General features: G+C 41.2%; 1 protein-coding gene across 1 annotated transcript in view; it reads left to right on the top strand.

Moving 5' to 3' along the window:
• TTN (titin) overlaps positions 1-16683 on the top strand; it is a 269090-nt gene that overhangs the window by 237489 nt on the left and 14918 nt on the right. The window contains 23 exon segments of the mRNA XM_044913684.1: positions 47-343; positions 446-1033; positions 1126-1428; positions 1547-1843; positions 3210-3497; positions 3607-3906; positions 4168-4470; positions 4569-4874; positions 4991-6757; positions 7086-7379; positions 8082-8369; positions 8488-8787; positions 8870-10936; positions 11033-11335; positions 11450-11755; positions 11861-12151; positions 12248-12544; positions 12672-12977; positions 14093-14398; positions 14480-14761; positions 14947-15540; positions 15660-15947; positions 16054-16353. Of these exon segments, the coding sequence (XP_044769619.1) occupies positions 47-343; positions 446-1033; positions 1126-1428; positions 1547-1843; positions 3210-3497; positions 3607-3906; positions 4168-4470; positions 4569-4874; positions 4991-6757; positions 7086-7379; positions 8082-8369; positions 8488-8787; positions 8870-10936; positions 11033-11335; positions 11450-11755; positions 11861-12151; positions 12248-12544; positions 12672-12977; positions 14093-14398; positions 14480-14761; positions 14947-15540; positions 15660-15947; positions 16054-16353 (10671 nt within the window).

Here is a 16683-nt window from a genome sequence, read left to right as displayed (position 1 = left end):
GAAAAAAATGTAATAATCCCTTTCTTCTGATGTTTTACTTTCTTAGAAAAACCAAGCCCACCTGAAAAACTTGGAGTAACAGGTGTATCCAGAGATAGTGTTTCCCTGACCTGGTTGAAGCCAGAACACGATGGTGGAAGCAGAATTGTACACTATGTCATTGAAGCACTAGAAAAGGGACAGAAAAATTGGGTTAGATGTGCGGTGGTAAAGTCAACCCATCACATTGTTTCTGGTCTGAGGGAGAATTCTGAATACTTTTTCCGGGTGTTTGCTGAAAATCAAGCTGGTCTGAGTGACCCAAGAGAGCTTCTGCTTCCTGTTCTTATTAAGGAACAACTAGGTATGTCGAATTTTATGTAGAAGCAAAATTTGAGATGGTTTGTACTGATGTAATTTTTAGAGACTCTTTTTCACCTTCATCTACCATGCTCTTATTTTTCAGAACCACCTGAAATTGATATGAAGAATTTCCCAAGTCATACTGTATATGTGAGAGCTGGTTCAAACCTTAAAGTTGACATTCCAATTTCTGGAAAACCACTGCCCAAAGTGACCTTATCAAGAGATGGTGTCCCCCTAAAGGCAACCATGAGATTTAATACTGAAGTTACTGCTGAGAACCTGACCATCAATCTCAAAGAAAGTGTTACCACTGATGCTGGAAGGTATGAGATCACTGCTGCCAACTCCAGTGGAACAACCAAAGCTTTCATTAACATCATTGTACTGGATAGGCCTGGTCCCCCAACTGGCCCTGTTGTGATTAGTGATATAACAGAAGAAAGCGTGACTCTCAAATGGGAGCCACCGAAGTATGATGGCGGAAGTCAAGTTACTAATTACATTGTACTCAAGAGAGAGACAAGTACTGCAGTATGGACTGAAGTGTCTACAACAGTTGCAAGAACCACGATTAAAATCATGAAGCTGACCACAGGAGAAGAATACCAATTCCGCATCAAGGCAGAAAACCGCTTCGGCATCAGTGATCACATAGATTCAGCATGTGTGGTTGTCAAACTACCATACAGTAAGTTGCAAACTTTTTAAAGATCCCAGGTTCTCATTTACATAAATGTTTTAAGTGTCTGTATTAACCTAAGGGATTTCTCTCTTTTGTAGCAACACCTGGACCACCATCTACACCATGGGTCACCAACGTTACTCGAGAAAACATCACCGTGGGCTGGCATGAACCAGTGTCCAATGGAGGCAGTCCAGTTATAGGCTATCACCTGGAAATGAAAGACAGAAACAGTATTTTATGGCAAAAAGTCAACAAATTGGTCATCCGCACAACTCACTTCAAAGTCACAACAATCAGTGCTGGACTTATTTATGAATTCAGGGCATATGCAGAAAATGCTGCTGGTGTTGGAAAACCCAGCCATCCTTCTGAACCAGTCCTAGCCATTGATGCCTGTGGTATGTATTTTTCATGAGGAGGATGATTCAGACTACTTAAAAATGCAAAATCTTATTTCTGCAAAACAAAATAATGTTGACACAAGTTCCACTGACCTGCTTTCTCTTATTACCACAGAGCCTCCAAGAAATGTCCGTATCACTGATATTTCAAAGAATTCTGTCAGCCTTTCATGGCAACAACCAGCTTTCGATGGAGGAAGCAGGATTACAGGCTACATTGTTGAGAGACGAGACCTTCCGGATGGCAGATGGACCAAGGCCAGCTTCACCAATGTTATCGAGACTCAATTCGTCGTCTCTGGCTTAACTCAGAATTCCCAGTATGAGTTCCGTGTCTTTGCTAGGAATGCCGTTGGTTCAGTCAGCAATCCATCTGAGGTTGTAGGGCCCATTACATGCATTGATTCTTATGGTAAGCGTTTTTAGAACTTTGAATCCCAACAGCAATTTAACCCAATATTTTTGCATACTTTTTCTGGTCCTAATCTATAGAATATCTTTTACTATGCACCTTAATTAGATATTTAGAAGAAAGTATGTGAACCAGCTGGGAGTCTCAGGAGGATTCCTTAATCTCTCCTGGTCTCTTAACTGTAAAATGTGAGATTTGGACTACAGGATATCTAAAGTCCCTTCCAAATTCAACCTTTTAGAATTCTTTGATTGTATGAGTTGGTGCTTTCCCTTTTCTATTTTAAACTATCAGAATCAATAATTAAAACCATGGTTGAATGCCCAGAGAATATTCCTCTTAAATAAGTAAAAGACCAAACAGAGGCATTAATGATGACAGTATTAGCAGTAGCTAACATTTACTGGGTATTTTTCATGAATTCTCTCCCTTAATTCTAACAACCCTAACATTAGCCCATTTTATAGAACAGAAACTGAGGTTTAGAGTGCTTATGTAACTTCCCTAACATGGAGCAGATCATTAGTGTAGAGTGGGAATTCAAAAAGACTCTAGAACTTTCTCTACATTGTTGTCATCCCAAAACACACATACTTGGCCATTCTGGAAAATCAGGAACACATTCAACTTAACAATGGTTTCAAAATTAAAATTTCATGAGGGTGAGGTACCCGGTGACACTTTCTCTAAAAGTTCCCTGTGTTGAAGGAGTCTCTCTGATATCTGGGCAAAAGTATTCACTCCTGTCCTCATGCTCAGAATCCCAGGGCTGCTCTTTATGAATCAGGCTTTGTGGACACTGTTGTAAGACTGTGAAGCAAGTCAAATTTAGTTCTGTATCTCAAAAGTTCTAAGCAGCCTGGCAGAGAATCTGTCCAGTGAAATACAGAGCCCTGTGAGTAAAGAATTCAGACTTCAAGAGTCAGACATGAACGGCCTACAGTTGGATGTCAGTGAACTGGGAAGGGAAGATAACAAGAACAGGAGGTAGTCAGAGGAAAAGAAAGGAGAACCTAGAATGAGAGAAAATGTATAATGCAGCTTCTTCGGGATGTTCTCACTACCATATCCCATTTTGTCCCTGGAATTAAACACCTGATAGACTTTAAAATACATTTCAAAGGCATTGAAGTCCCTGTGTGATTACTGCAATGTCACTGGAGGACAGAGCTTCCTCACAACCTTTCTTCCCCATCTGGGATAGAAGCATGGCTTGTAAAATTTAAAGTTTAAAATAGTAAGTAAATAAAATTAAAACTACTATATACATATATATTAATAAAAGCCAGTGACCCTACTTCGAAGTTGCAATTATTTTTTCCATCCTTGTGGTCTTTTAAATATTTCTCATCTGTTTTTCCTACAGGTGGACCCGTAATTGATTTGCCTCTAGAATATACAGAAGTTGTCAAATACAGAGCAGGTACATCTGTGAAGCTCAGAGCTGGCATTTCTGGCAAACCTGCGCCTACAATTGAGTGGTATAAAGATGATAAAGAGCTACAAACCAACGCACTGGTGTGTGTTGAAAATACCACCGACCTTGCATCTATACTCATCAAAGATGCAAGTCGCCTGAATAGTGGAATCTATGAACTAAAACTAAGGAACGCCATGGGCTCAGCCTCAGCCACCATCAGACTACAGATCCTTGGTAGGTGCTGATTATAGGCCGTCATATTTTGTTTGCCTAAAACTTAGCAATTTTAAATTAGTAGCCTCTTAAAAAGTACTGACATATTGTTTTATTCTTTCGTTCACAGACAAACCAGGACCTCCAGGTGGTCCCATTGAATTTAAGACGGTCACTGCTGAGAAAATAACCCTTCTCTGGCGCCCTCCAGCAGATGATGGTGGTGCAAAAATCACTCACTACATCGTGGAAAAACGTGAGACAAGCCGCGTAGTATGGTCTATGGTGTCTGAAAATTTGGAAGAGTGCATCATAACCACCACCAAAATTATCAAAGGAAATGAATACATCTTCCGGGTTCGAGCCATGAACAAATATGGAATTGGTGATCCACTGGAATCTGATCCAGTGGTAGCAAAGAATGCCTTTGGTGAGACATGACTTCATTAGGAAACTGAAATCAAATGCTTGAAATTTTTCAAATGAACTATTCTGCTAGCTTGTATGTTTTCTTAAAATGATTTTCTTAGAATGTTTTCTTTTGTCTCACATCTCCCCTCACTGTCATCTGTCACAAGGGAAAGGATAGTCAGTGAAACTAATATTCTTACATAGGATTTGAAGATTGAAAGGTAGAATTTATCAATGATGTCGATCCTTCAAACTCATTTTCCTTCTCTTTTCTAAATAGTTACTCCTGGGCCTCCAGGCGTACCGGAGGTGACCAAGATTACCAAGAATTCAATGACTGTTGTCTGGAGCAGGCCAGTTGCAGATGGTGGTAGTGAAGTAAGTGGCTATTACCTTGAGAAAAGAGACAAGAAGAGTCTGGGATGGTTTAAAGTCTTGAAGGAGACTATCCGTGACACCAGAGAGAAAGTGACCGGCCTAACGGAAAACAGTGACTACCAATACCGAGTTTGCGCTGTAAATGCTGCTGGTCAGGGTCCATTTTCTGAACCATCCGACTTCTACAAAGCTGCTGATCCTATCGGTAAGTGCTCATAAATGCAGCATCTTCACCTATGTCTCCTTCATGTCCCTAAATTGTACATGATCGTGTAATTACTGTATTCTGAATGGTCATTCCAGACCCTCCAGGCCCACCAGCTAAGATAAGAATAGCAGATTCAACCAAATCCTCCATCACTCTTGGCTGGAGTAAACCCGTCTATGATGGAGGCAGTGCTGTTACTGGATATGTTGTCGCAACGAGACAAGGAGAGGAAGAGGAATGGACTGTTGTCTCTACCAAGGGAGAGGTCAGAACTACAGAATATGTGGTATCAAACCTCACACCTGGAGTCAACTACTACTTCCAGGTATCTGCTGTAAACTGTGCTGGACAAGGAGAACCTATAGAAATGACTGAACCTGTACAAGCTAAAGATATACTTGGTATGTTCCCACTGGTATGGTTGTGCTTTGTTTTGTTTTTTTTATGGGAGTGCTCCTAGGAAATCATTCATTTTTTTGCTTTAAAATTAAAATATATGTCCATTTTATGTCTGCAGAGGAACCAGAGATCGACCTAGATGTGGCTCTCAGAACCTCTGTTATAGCTAAAGCTGGTGAAGACGTACAAGTGTTGATTCCCTTTAAAGGCCGGCCACCACCTACTGTAACATGGAGAAAAGATGAGAAGAATCTCGGCAGTGATGCCAGATACAACATTCAAAACACCGATTCATCTTCGTTACTCATGATTCCTCAAGTCACTCGCAATGATACAGGAAAATATATTCTCACAATAGAAAACGGTGTTGGTCAACCAAAGTCTTCGACTGTGAGTGTTAAAGTGCTTGATACGCCAGCTGCCTGCCAGAAACTGCAGGTGAAACATGTTTCTCGAGGCACAGTCACTTTGTTCTGGGATCCTCCTCTCATTGATGGAGGATCTCCCATAATTAATTATGTCATTGAAAAGAGAGATGGCACCAAGAGAACATGGTCTTCAGTGTCACACAAATGTACCGGTACATCCTTTAAGATAACAGATTTGTCAGAGAAAACTCCATTCTTCTTCAGAGTTCTTGCAGAAAATGAAATTGGAATTGGGGAACCCTGTGAAACTACAGAGCCAGTGAAGCCTGCTGAAGTCCCGGCTCCTATCCGTGATCTGTCAGTGAAAGACTCAACAAAGACTTCTGTTACCCTGAGCTGGACCAAGCCTGACTTTGATGGTGGTAGCATCATCACAGAATACATTGTGGAAAGGAAAGGTAAAGGTGAACAAACATGGTCACATGCTGGCACAAGTAAGACCTGTGAAATTGAAGTTAGCCAACTTAAGGAACAGTCAGTCCTGGAATTCAGAGTGTCCGCCAAAAATGAGAAAGGGCTGAGTGATGCTGTCACTATTGGGCCAATTACAGTGAAAGAACTTGTAATTACACCTGAAGTTGACCTGTCAGATATCCCGGGGGCAAAAGTCGCTGTGAGAATTGGGCATAATGTGCACCTCGAATTACCTTATAAAGGAAAACCCAAACCATCTATCAGTTGGCTGAAAGATGGTTTGCCATTGAAAGAAAGCGAGTATGTTCGTTTCAGTAAAACCGAAAACAAAATTACTTTGAGTATTAAGAATGTCAAGAAAGAGAATGGAGGGAAATACACCCTTATTCTCGATAATGCAGTTTGTAGAAACTCCTATCCCATTACAATCATCACACTTGGCCCACCATCAAAGCCCAAAGGGCCCATTCGATTTGATGAAATCAAGGCTGACAGTGTCATCATGTCATGGGACGTGCCCGAAGATGATGGAGGAGGAGAAATTACCTGTTACAGCATTGAGAAGCGGGAAGCTTCACAAACTAATTGGAAGATGGTGTGTTCAAGTGTTGCCAGGACAACTTTCAAAGTTCCTAATCTAGTCAAAGATGCTGAATACCAGTTTAGAGTTAGGGCAGAAAATAGATACGGAGTCAGCCAGCCACTTGTCTCAAACATTATTGTGGCAAAACACCAGTTCAGGATTCCTGGCCCCCCAGGAAAGCCAGTTGTATACAACGTGACTTCTGATGGCATGTCACTAACTTGGGACGCTCCAGTTTACGATGGTGGTTCAGAAGTTACTGGATTCCACGTTGAAAAGAAAGAAAGAAATAGCATCCTCTGGCAAAGAATTAATACATCACCAATATCTGGAAGAGAATATAGAGCTACTGGACTAATGGAAGGCCTAGATTACCAGTTCCGTGTATATGCTGAAAATTCTGCTGGCCTAAGCTCGCCCAGTGACCCAAGCAAATTTACTTTAGCTGTTTCTCCAGTAGGTAAGTAACTGAGTATTATTTGAATATATTTAATTCAGCAACTGAATATCTTACTAACAAGTAAATCAAACACAGCTTTTCTTCCACATATCACCTTCTCACCTATCTTCTGTCCACTAGAGAGCTGGTCAAGTAAAGCAAAGGGGATGATTTTAAGTCAGTCTAATAAAGTAATTTAAAGTTCTTTTTAAAGCTTAGCTACAAAAAAAAAAAATTGAAATTAAAATGAGCTCAGGGGATTTATTCATTTTTTCCTTCCACTGTGAATGAGCTGATGACAGAAATGGATTACGGAAATGATACTGTTAATTTCCATATAATTTTTTAGACCCACCTGGCACTCCTGACTACATTGACGTCACCCGGGAAACCATCACACTTAAATGGAACCCACCATTGCGTGATGGAGGCAGTAAGATTGTGGCCTATAGCATTGAGAAACGGCAAGGGAGTGATCGCTGGATCAGATGCAACTTTACTGATGTCAGTGAATGTCAGTACACAGTCACGGGACTTAGTCCTGGGGATCGATATGAGTTCAGAATAATTGCAAGAAACGCCGTTGGTACTGTAAGTCCGCCCTCGCAGTCTTCTGGCGTTATCATGACAAGAGACGAAAATGGTAAGCATTTACAACTGATCTCCAAATATGCCTAAAGGCATTCACATTTTTTTAAAGATCCTTTAGGCCCCTGGTCTGTAAAAGGGGAGCAGGAACATCATTTCATACAGATTACCCAGGGTTGTTATGTGGATGAATTAGATTTTCTACCTTTCAGATAAAAAGAAGAAGAAAAAAAGCTAATTGGCATCAATTCTTTTTACCATGGCTATTGTCTCACTCTGTTCCCATATAAATAGCATGCAAATGGGAATGAGGTTTTTAGTTTTGTAATTCCAGTCATTTATAATAAAGAAAAACACTCTCAAGAATAACTATCCAGCTTTACTGAAGTTAGTAAAATACAACATACACCCAATGGTACAGTCATCAGCTTGCTTGAGTGCAGCTGATGACCTCTTACAGGAACTTGTTTGAATATACAACAGCTTTAGGAAGTAAATGATTTATAAATGTTTTCTTCTTACAAATGGCAATGCAAGATTAATAACATGACAGACATAAAAAGGGGATAACCTGATAGCATGCAGATGTTCAGCCCCATAATCTAAATTCTCAATTATCAATCCTGCTTTCACAATAGCCTTTGGTAACACAGGATAAACATTACCCTTCCAAGCTTTAGGACATGGTGCTAATGTAAAACATGCTTATGTTTTTATTTAGCCAAACTAACTCATAGTATTTCTATTTCTTTTATAGTTCCACCAACTGTAGAGTTTGCCCCTGAATACTTTGATGGTCTCATTATTAAGTCTGGAGAGAGCCTTAGGATTAAAGCTTTGGTGCAGGGACGGCCAGTACCTCGAGTAACTTGGTTTAAAGATGGAGTAGAAATTGAAAAGAAGATGAATATGGAAATAACTGATGTCCTAGGATCCACCAGCATTTTTGTTAGAGATGCTACCCGAGACCATCGTGGTGTATATAGTGTGGAAGCCAAAAGTGCATCTGGCTCCTCAAAAGCAGAAATTACAGTGAAAGTACAAGGTACTTCTGAAATAACTTCTTAATCTTACAATTTACAGGACTTGGGTTAGAGACATGCCTGACTACATTTTTAAGGGGCAAGGAAAAATAAACTAACTCTGGAACCTTTTTCTTATAGATACACCAGGAAAAGTAGTTGGGCCAATAAGATTCACCAATATTACTGGCGAGAAGATGACCCTGTGGTGGGATGCTCCTCTCAATGACGGCTGTGCTCCCGTCACTCACTACATCATTGAAAAACGGGAAACCAGCAGACTTGCTTGGGCACTAATTGAGGATAATTGTCAAGCCCACAGCTATACTGCCACTAAACTAATAACTGGCAATGAATACCAATTTCGTGTTTCTGCAGTTAACAAGTTTGGTGTTGGGAGGCCACTTGATTCCGACCCAGTGGTTGCTCAAATACAATACAGTAAGTATCTGTATTTACCAAGTGGTACTATGTTGTAAGATTAACTTCCAACCAACATGTCTAACTTGTCTTCATTTTACAGCTGTTCCCGATGCCCCTGGCACTCCAGAACCTAGTAATGTAACAGGCAATAGCATTACCCTGACATGGGCAAGGCCAGAATCAGACGGTGGCAATGAAATTCAACAATATATCCTTGAAAGGAGAGAAAAGAAAAGCACACGATGGGTAAAAGTGATCAGCAAAAGACCAATCTCTGAGACAAGATTCAAAGTCACTGGTCTGATAGAGGGTAATGAGTATGAATTCCATGTCATGGCTGAAAATGCTGCAGGAGTAGGACCTGCAAGTGGTATCTCAAGACTAATCAAATGTAGAGAGCCGGTCAGCCCACCAAGTGCTCCCACTGTGGTCAAAGTGACAGACACATCCAAGACAACTGTGAGCTTAGAATGGTCTAAGCCAGTGTTCGATGGCGGCATGGAAATAATTGGATATATTATTGAAATGTGCAAAGCTGACTTAGGAGACTGGCACAAGGTAAATGCAGAGGCATGTGTGAAAACAAGATATACAGTCACTGATCTACAAGCAGGTGAAGAATACAAATTCCGGGTTAGTGCTATCAATGGTGCTGGAAAAGGAGAGAGCAGTGAAGTGACTGGCACAATTAAAGCAGTTGACCGATTAGCAGCTCCTGAGTTAGATATCGATGCAAACTTCAAGCAGACCCATATTGTTAGAGCTGGGGCCAGTATTCGCCTCTTCATTGCCTACCAGGGTAGACCCACTCCTAGAGCTGTGTGGACCAAACCTGACTCCAACCTTAGCATTCGGGCTGATATCCACACAACAGACTCTTTCAGCACCCTCACTGTGGAAAACTGCAACAGAAATGATGCAGGGAAATACACCCTTACTGTAGAAAACAACAGTGGTAGTAAATCAATCACATTCACTGTAAAGGTGCTAGACACTCCAGGCCCACCTGGCCCAATCACTTTCAAGGATGTGACCCGCGGAACTGTTACACTGATGTGGGATGCTCCTATCCTTGATGGTGGTGCCCGAATCCATCATTATGTGGTAGAAAAACGAGAAGCAAGTCGTCGTAGCTGGCAGGCTATCAATGAAAAATGCACTCGTCAGATCCTCAAGGTCAGTGACCTGGCAGAAGGCATTCCATACTATTTCCGTGTTTCTGCAGAAAATGAGTATGGTGTGGGTGAACCCTATGAAATGCCAGAACCAATCGTAGCCACAGAACAGCCTGCTCCCCCTAAGAGACTTGATATCATTGACACAAGCAAATCCTCTGCAGTCTTAGCTTGGCTTAAACCTGACCATGATGGAGGCAGCCGGATCACTGGCTACCTTCTCGAAATGAGACAAAAGGGATCGGACTTCTGGGTTGAGGCTGGTCGCACCAAACAGCTGACTTTCACAGTTGAGTGCCTGGTTGAGAACACTGAATATGAATTCCGTGTGAAGGCCAAGAATGATGCTGGCTACAGTGAACCCAGGGAAGCCTTCTCCTCTGTCATCATCAAGGAGCCTCAAATTGAGCCCACTGCTGATCTCACTGGAATTACTAATCAGCTCATAACTTGCAAAGCAGGAAGCACATTTACCATTGATGTCCCAATCACTGGTCGTCCTGCTCCCAAAGTAACATGGAAGCTTGAAGAAATGAGACTTAAGGAGACAGATCGAGTGAGTATCACAACAACAAAAGACAGAACCACCCTGTCTGTAAAGGATAGCATGAGAGGTGACTCTGGAAGATACTTCTTGACCCTGGAAAACACAGCTGGTGTTAAAACATTTACCATCACAGTTGTGGTCATTGGAAGGCCAGGTCCAGTAACTGGCCCCATTGAGGTCTCATCTGTCTCAGCTGAATCATGTGTCCTATCATGGGCTGAACCTAAAGATGATGGAGGTACTGACATTACTAATTACATAGTTGAAAAGCGTGAATCAGGCACAACAGCTTGGCAGCTTGTCAATTCCAGTGTCAAGCGCACTCAGATTAAAGTCACTCATCTCACAAAATACATGGAATATTCTTTCCGTGTCAGTTCGGAGAACAGATTTGGTGTCAGCAAGCCTCTAGAATCAGCACCAATAATTGCTGAGCATCCATTCGGTAAGAAAAATAAAAATATTTCCAACTCCATTATTAAGTATTTCCCTTGAATTTTATAAAACTGTATTCATATTTGATACCTTTGTTTATATTTAGTCCCTCCAAGTGCTCCTACCAGACCTGAAGTTTACCACGTGTCTGCCAATGCCATGTCTATTCGTTGGGAAGAACCTTACCATGATGGTGGCAGTAAAATCATTGGCTACTGGGTTGAGAAGAAAGAACGTAACACCATTCTTTGGGCGAAAGAAAACAAAGTGCCATGCTTAGAGTGCAACTACAAAGTGAGTGGCTTGGTAGAAGGACTAGAATACCAGTTCAGAACATACGCACTCAATGCTGCAGGTGTTAGCAAAGCCAGTGAAGCTTCAAGACCTATGATGGCTCAAAACCCAGTTGGTATGTATTAAAACTGAATGGGTATATTTGTTTATTATCATCATCACCATCATCATTATTGACACTAGAATTCAGAGTTGTATTTTTTTAACTTGACTTTTGCATCCCTTCCAGATGCACCAGGAAGACCAGAGGTAACAGATGTCACAAGATCAACAGTGTCACTGATTTGGTCTGCCCCAGTGTATGACGGTGGCAGCAAGGTTGTGGGCTACATCGTAGAGCGTAAGCCGGTCAGTGAGGTTGGAGACGGTCGCTGGCTAAAGTGCAACTATACCATTGTATCTGACAATTTCTTCACTGTGACTGCTCTCAGTGAAGGAGACACTTACGAATTCCGTGTGTTGGCTAAGAATGCAGCAGGAGTAATTAGCAAAGGATCAGAATCTACAGGCCCTGTCACTTGCAGAGATGAATATGGTAAAATAAATAAATAATAATTATCAATGTACTCCTTTTAAATGATTACCATTTTGTGAAAATAAACTGTCATATATTTATTCATATCCATTTTGCCTATGACAGCTCCACCCAAAGCTGAATTGGATGCCAGATTACAGGGTGATCTGGTTACCATCAGAGCAGGCTCAGATCTTGTCCTTGATGCTGCAGTTGGTGGCAAACCTGAACCCAAAATTATCTGGACCAAAGGGGACAAGGAACTAGATCTCTGTGAAAAAATCTCTTTGCAGTATACAGGCAAACGAGCAACTGCTGTGATCAAGTTCTGTGACAGAAGTGACAGTGGAAAATACACGTTAACAGTGAAGAATGCCAGTGGGACCAAGGCCGTGTCCGTCATGGTCAAAGTTCTTGGTAAGCATGTCAAATGTTCTTTTATTTCTTATAGAATTTTCAAGTGTGGAGAAAAAAAAGATCTGAATCATTACTTGCCATTGACACCTGTTTCAGATTCCCCTGGCCCATGTGGAAAGCTCACCGTCAGCAGAGTAACAGAGGAAAAGTGCACTTTAGCCTGGAGCCTTCCTCAGGAAGATGGAGGGGCAGAAATAACTCACTACATCGTGGAAAGACGAGAGACTAGCAGGCTCAACTGGGTGATCGTCGAAGGCGAATGCCCAACCCTGTCCTACGTAGTTACCAGACTCATTAAGAACAATGAATACATATTCCGAGTGCGGGCAGTGAACAAATATGGCCTTGGTGTGCCTGTTGAATCAGAGCCAATTGTAGCCAGAAACTCATTCAGTGAGTATGAACACTTTGAAACAACTTGGTAGTTAAATATAATGGAATCAGGGGAGAGGGAGGCATTCCTATCAATAGTGATTTTGTGTAATTCTGACCATCCTCATTTTCATAAAAATATAAACAGCTATTCCATCACAACCGGGCATACCTGAAGAAGTTGGGGCCGGCAAAGAGCATATCATCATTCAATGGACAAAACCTGAATCTGATGGTGGTAATGAGATCAACAACTACCTAGTAGACAAACGTGAGAAAAAGAGTTTGCGCTGGACACGTGTCAACAAAGACTATGTGGTATATGATACCAGGCTGAAGGTGACTGGCCTCATGGAAGGTTGTGATTACCAGTTCCGGGTCACCGCGGTGAATGCTGCTGGTAACAGTGAACCCAGCGAAGCTTCCAACTTTATCTCATGCCGAGAACCATCATGTGAGTTCCAAGAATCACACATAAACCATCAAAACCATGTTACAAATAATTTACCAATATACCATTTCCAAGAACCTCTGGAATTTATGAATGATCTCGAAAAGTATATGCTTATTAGAGGGATCTTAAATACAGCTAAGCCAGAACATTTCAACCATACTTCTGTTGATAAGTTAGCAGTTACATTGCTAAAAATTATCACAGTATTTTCCAGTCTGTGAAAAAATTATTTTCCTACCAATATGAAAGAGATTTTATAAATATTGTGTAGTGATAATAATTACTAAAAAGAAAAAAATGTCTCTTTTAAGAAGAGCATAAAGGTTAGTATTCTAATAAGTGCCTAACAAATTATTGTCACAAGAGCTTCAAAAATAAGTGGCAAATCCTTGTACAGAGTTTGAGCCCAATGACTAAAAAGAATATACCATTGTGACTGAATAGGGGAAGAAGAAGAAACCACTTCCTGTACTCATTAGAAACATAGAGGTGACAAGTGATATTAACCCTGTGAAAGCTGAGCAACTAAGGAAAAGTCCCTGAGAACAGGTATTTTAAGCAATGAGCTGGGCTAGAAGAATCCAACATAGCTAGCCAAAGTAGCAGGAAAAAAACATCTATCTTTCTAAAGAAATGTAATTTTTAAAATAAAATAATAATGATGTTGATAATGATATAGCATATAGCACTGTCCTATAATATCAGAGGAACCCAGTTACGCAGATTATCTTGGTGAGTGTGGACAAAGAACAAAAATGCCTTACTTTTCTGGGGGAGGGAGAATAAGAAAGGGAAGGTGACTACATACTTGTGGGTTAAGATGCAGCGATCATAGGGTAACTTGTATTTCTTATGGCCCATAAGGATACATCTTCAATGAATCCTTTTTTTAAATTTTAATCCTTTACTACACTATAAAAAGACCTTTTAAAATATTGAGTTTAATAAATCACAGGGTTTCCCCCCCCCCCAAACCTTTTTAAAAGACCTTTTGAAATACTGGGGGGGGGGGGGCAAGAAGAATAATGTCTTTGTGAGTCTTAAAAACCAAAAATATAAACCTCAAAGCTTCCTTATTTGTATAATGTCTGAATCCCCCTTTTTAAATTCCACAGATACCCCTGGACCACCTTCTGCTCCAAGAATTGTGGATACCACCAAGTCCAGCATTAGTTTGGCATGGACCAAGCCCATGTATGATGGTGGCATTGACATCATGGGATATGTTCTTGAAATGCAAGAGAAGGATACTGATCACTGGTACCGAGTGCATACCAATGCCACCATAAGAAATACTGAATTCACTGTGCCAGACCTTAAAATGGGCCAGAAATACTCCTTCAGGGTTGCTGCTGTGAATGCCAAGGGTATGAGTGAATACAGTGAGTCAACTGCTGAAATTGAGCCCGTGGAAAGACTAGGTATTTATAATATAAGCTTTTAGGTGAATTATTTTCTCACCACACCTGTTCGTGAATTACGTTTTGACATTTACTTTCCAGAAATACCAGACCTAGAGCTTGCAGATGACTTAAAGAAGACTGTGACCATCAGAGCTGGGGCCTCATTGCGCCTGATGGTGTCTGTATCTGGAAGACCACCTCCCGTCATCACATGGAGCAAGAAGGGCATTGACCTTGCAAACAGGGCAATTATTGACACCACTGACAGTTACTCTTTACTTATTGTGGACAAAGTTAACCGGTACGATGCTGGAAAATACACTATTGAAGCCGAAAATCAATCTGGCAAGAAATCAGCAACAGTCCTTGTTAAAGTATACGGTAAGTATTGGTCTTAAAATTGACTATACTGTGAGTAGATCTCTTAGAAAAAAATACCCCTTGACCTAGGATCACCTCTCTAGAGAGAAACCATGTTGAATACGTGTTCCTGGAAGACACAAAACAAAAAGCTATCAAGCAATCGGCAAATAAGTATGAATCTTACATTCTATTTTTTTTTTTAGATACTCCTGGTCCCTGTCCTTCGGTGAGAGTTAAAGAAGTATCAAGAGATTCTGTGACCATTACCTGGGAAATTCCCACAATTGATGGTGGAGCTCCTGTCAACAATTACATTATTGAGAAGCGTGAAGCTGCCATGAGAGCATTCAAAACAGTAACTACCAAATGCAGCAAGACACTTTACCGAATTTCCGGACTTGTAGAAGGAACCATGTACTATTTCCGAGTGTTGCCAGAAAACATTTATGGCATTGGGGAACCCTGTGAAACATCTGATGCAGTTCTGGTCTCAGAAGTACCTCTGGTGCCTACAAAGCTGGAAGTGGTCGATGTCACCAAATCAACTGTCACTCTGGCCTGGGAAAAACCACTCTATGATGGTGGTAGCCGACTCACTGGATATGTTCTTGAGGCCTGCAGAGCTGGCACTGAGAGATGGATGAAGGTTGTCACCTTAAAACCCACCGTCCTAGAGCACACTGTTACTTCCTTAAACGAAGGCGAACAGTACCTATTCAGAGTAAGGGCACAAAATGAGAAAGGCGTGTCAGAACCAAGAGAGATCATCACAGCCGTGACTGTACAAGACCTCAGAGGTATGTACCACATCACCAAAAACATCAATAATAGTGAAGTAAAGAAAACATTCTGAATTCGTGATACCTTGTCATAGAAACAATGCTTAAGAATTAAAGGGCTACTTTCTTTCTCCTAGTGTTGCCAACAATTGATCTTTCTACAATGCCTCAGAAGACCATTCATGTCCCAGCCGGCAGACCAGTGGAGCTCGTGATACCCATCGCCGGTCGTCCACCTCCTGCTGCTTCCTGGTTCTTTGCTGGTTCTAAACTAAGAGAATCAGAGCGTGTCACAGTTGAAACTCACACTAAAGTAGCTAAATTAACCATCCGTGAAACCACTATCAGAGATACCGGAGAATATACACTTGAATTGAAGAATGTAACTGGAACTACTTCAGAGACCATCAAAGTTATCATTCTTGGTAAGGATGTGTGACAAAGACACATATATGCAAGTTGTTGATGTTCAGTCACCCAATTGTGATCTGAAGTGAAAATTAATTTCCCGGATTTCTTTCTCTTTCATAGACAAGCCTGGTCCTCCAACTGGGCCTATTAAGATTGATGAAATTGATGCTACTTCAATTACCATTTCCTGGGAACCACCTGAATTGGATGGTGGTGCTCCATTGAGCGGTTATGTGGTAGAACAGCGTGATGCCCATCGTCCAGGATGGCTGCCAGTGTCTGAATCAGTGACTAGACAGACTTTTAAGTTTACCAGACTCACTGAAGGAAATGAGTATGTGTTCCGCGTGGCTGCAACAAACCGCTTCGGGATTGGCTCTTACTCGCAGTCTGAGGTCATAGAATGTCGCAGCAGCATCAGTAAGTCCTTGGACCTTTCAGGCCACCATTCTCCCCACCTGATTCGGAACGTGAACAGAAGGGAATCTGTTTTTACTATGTCCTAAGGAAAAAGAGGTCCCAAAATTCACCCCAGGGTCTTTCTAAGGTTTCTAAATTTTCCTGGAGGTTTTCAACATGGTTAATTTTTTTTTTTAATGAAAAAGAGGAAGGAGAAAAGGAGGGATGGAGACAGGAGGGACTGGCTAGGTTATAATGAGAAAAAAATACAGAATGCATGCTTAATAAATGTTTATAAAATTGAAGAAAATGAGGAATCTCAAGAAAAGTACAAAAATTGGAAAAATAGTC

This window comes from Neomonachus schauinslandi, chromosome 3, assembly GCF_002201575.2.
Source record: "Neomonachus schauinslandi chromosome 3, ASM220157v2, whole genome shotgun sequence".
Lineage (NCBI taxonomy): Eukaryota > Metazoa > Chordata > Mammalia > Carnivora > Phocidae > Neomonachus > Neomonachus schauinslandi.
This window is presented reverse-complemented; position numbering and strand designations above follow the sequence as displayed.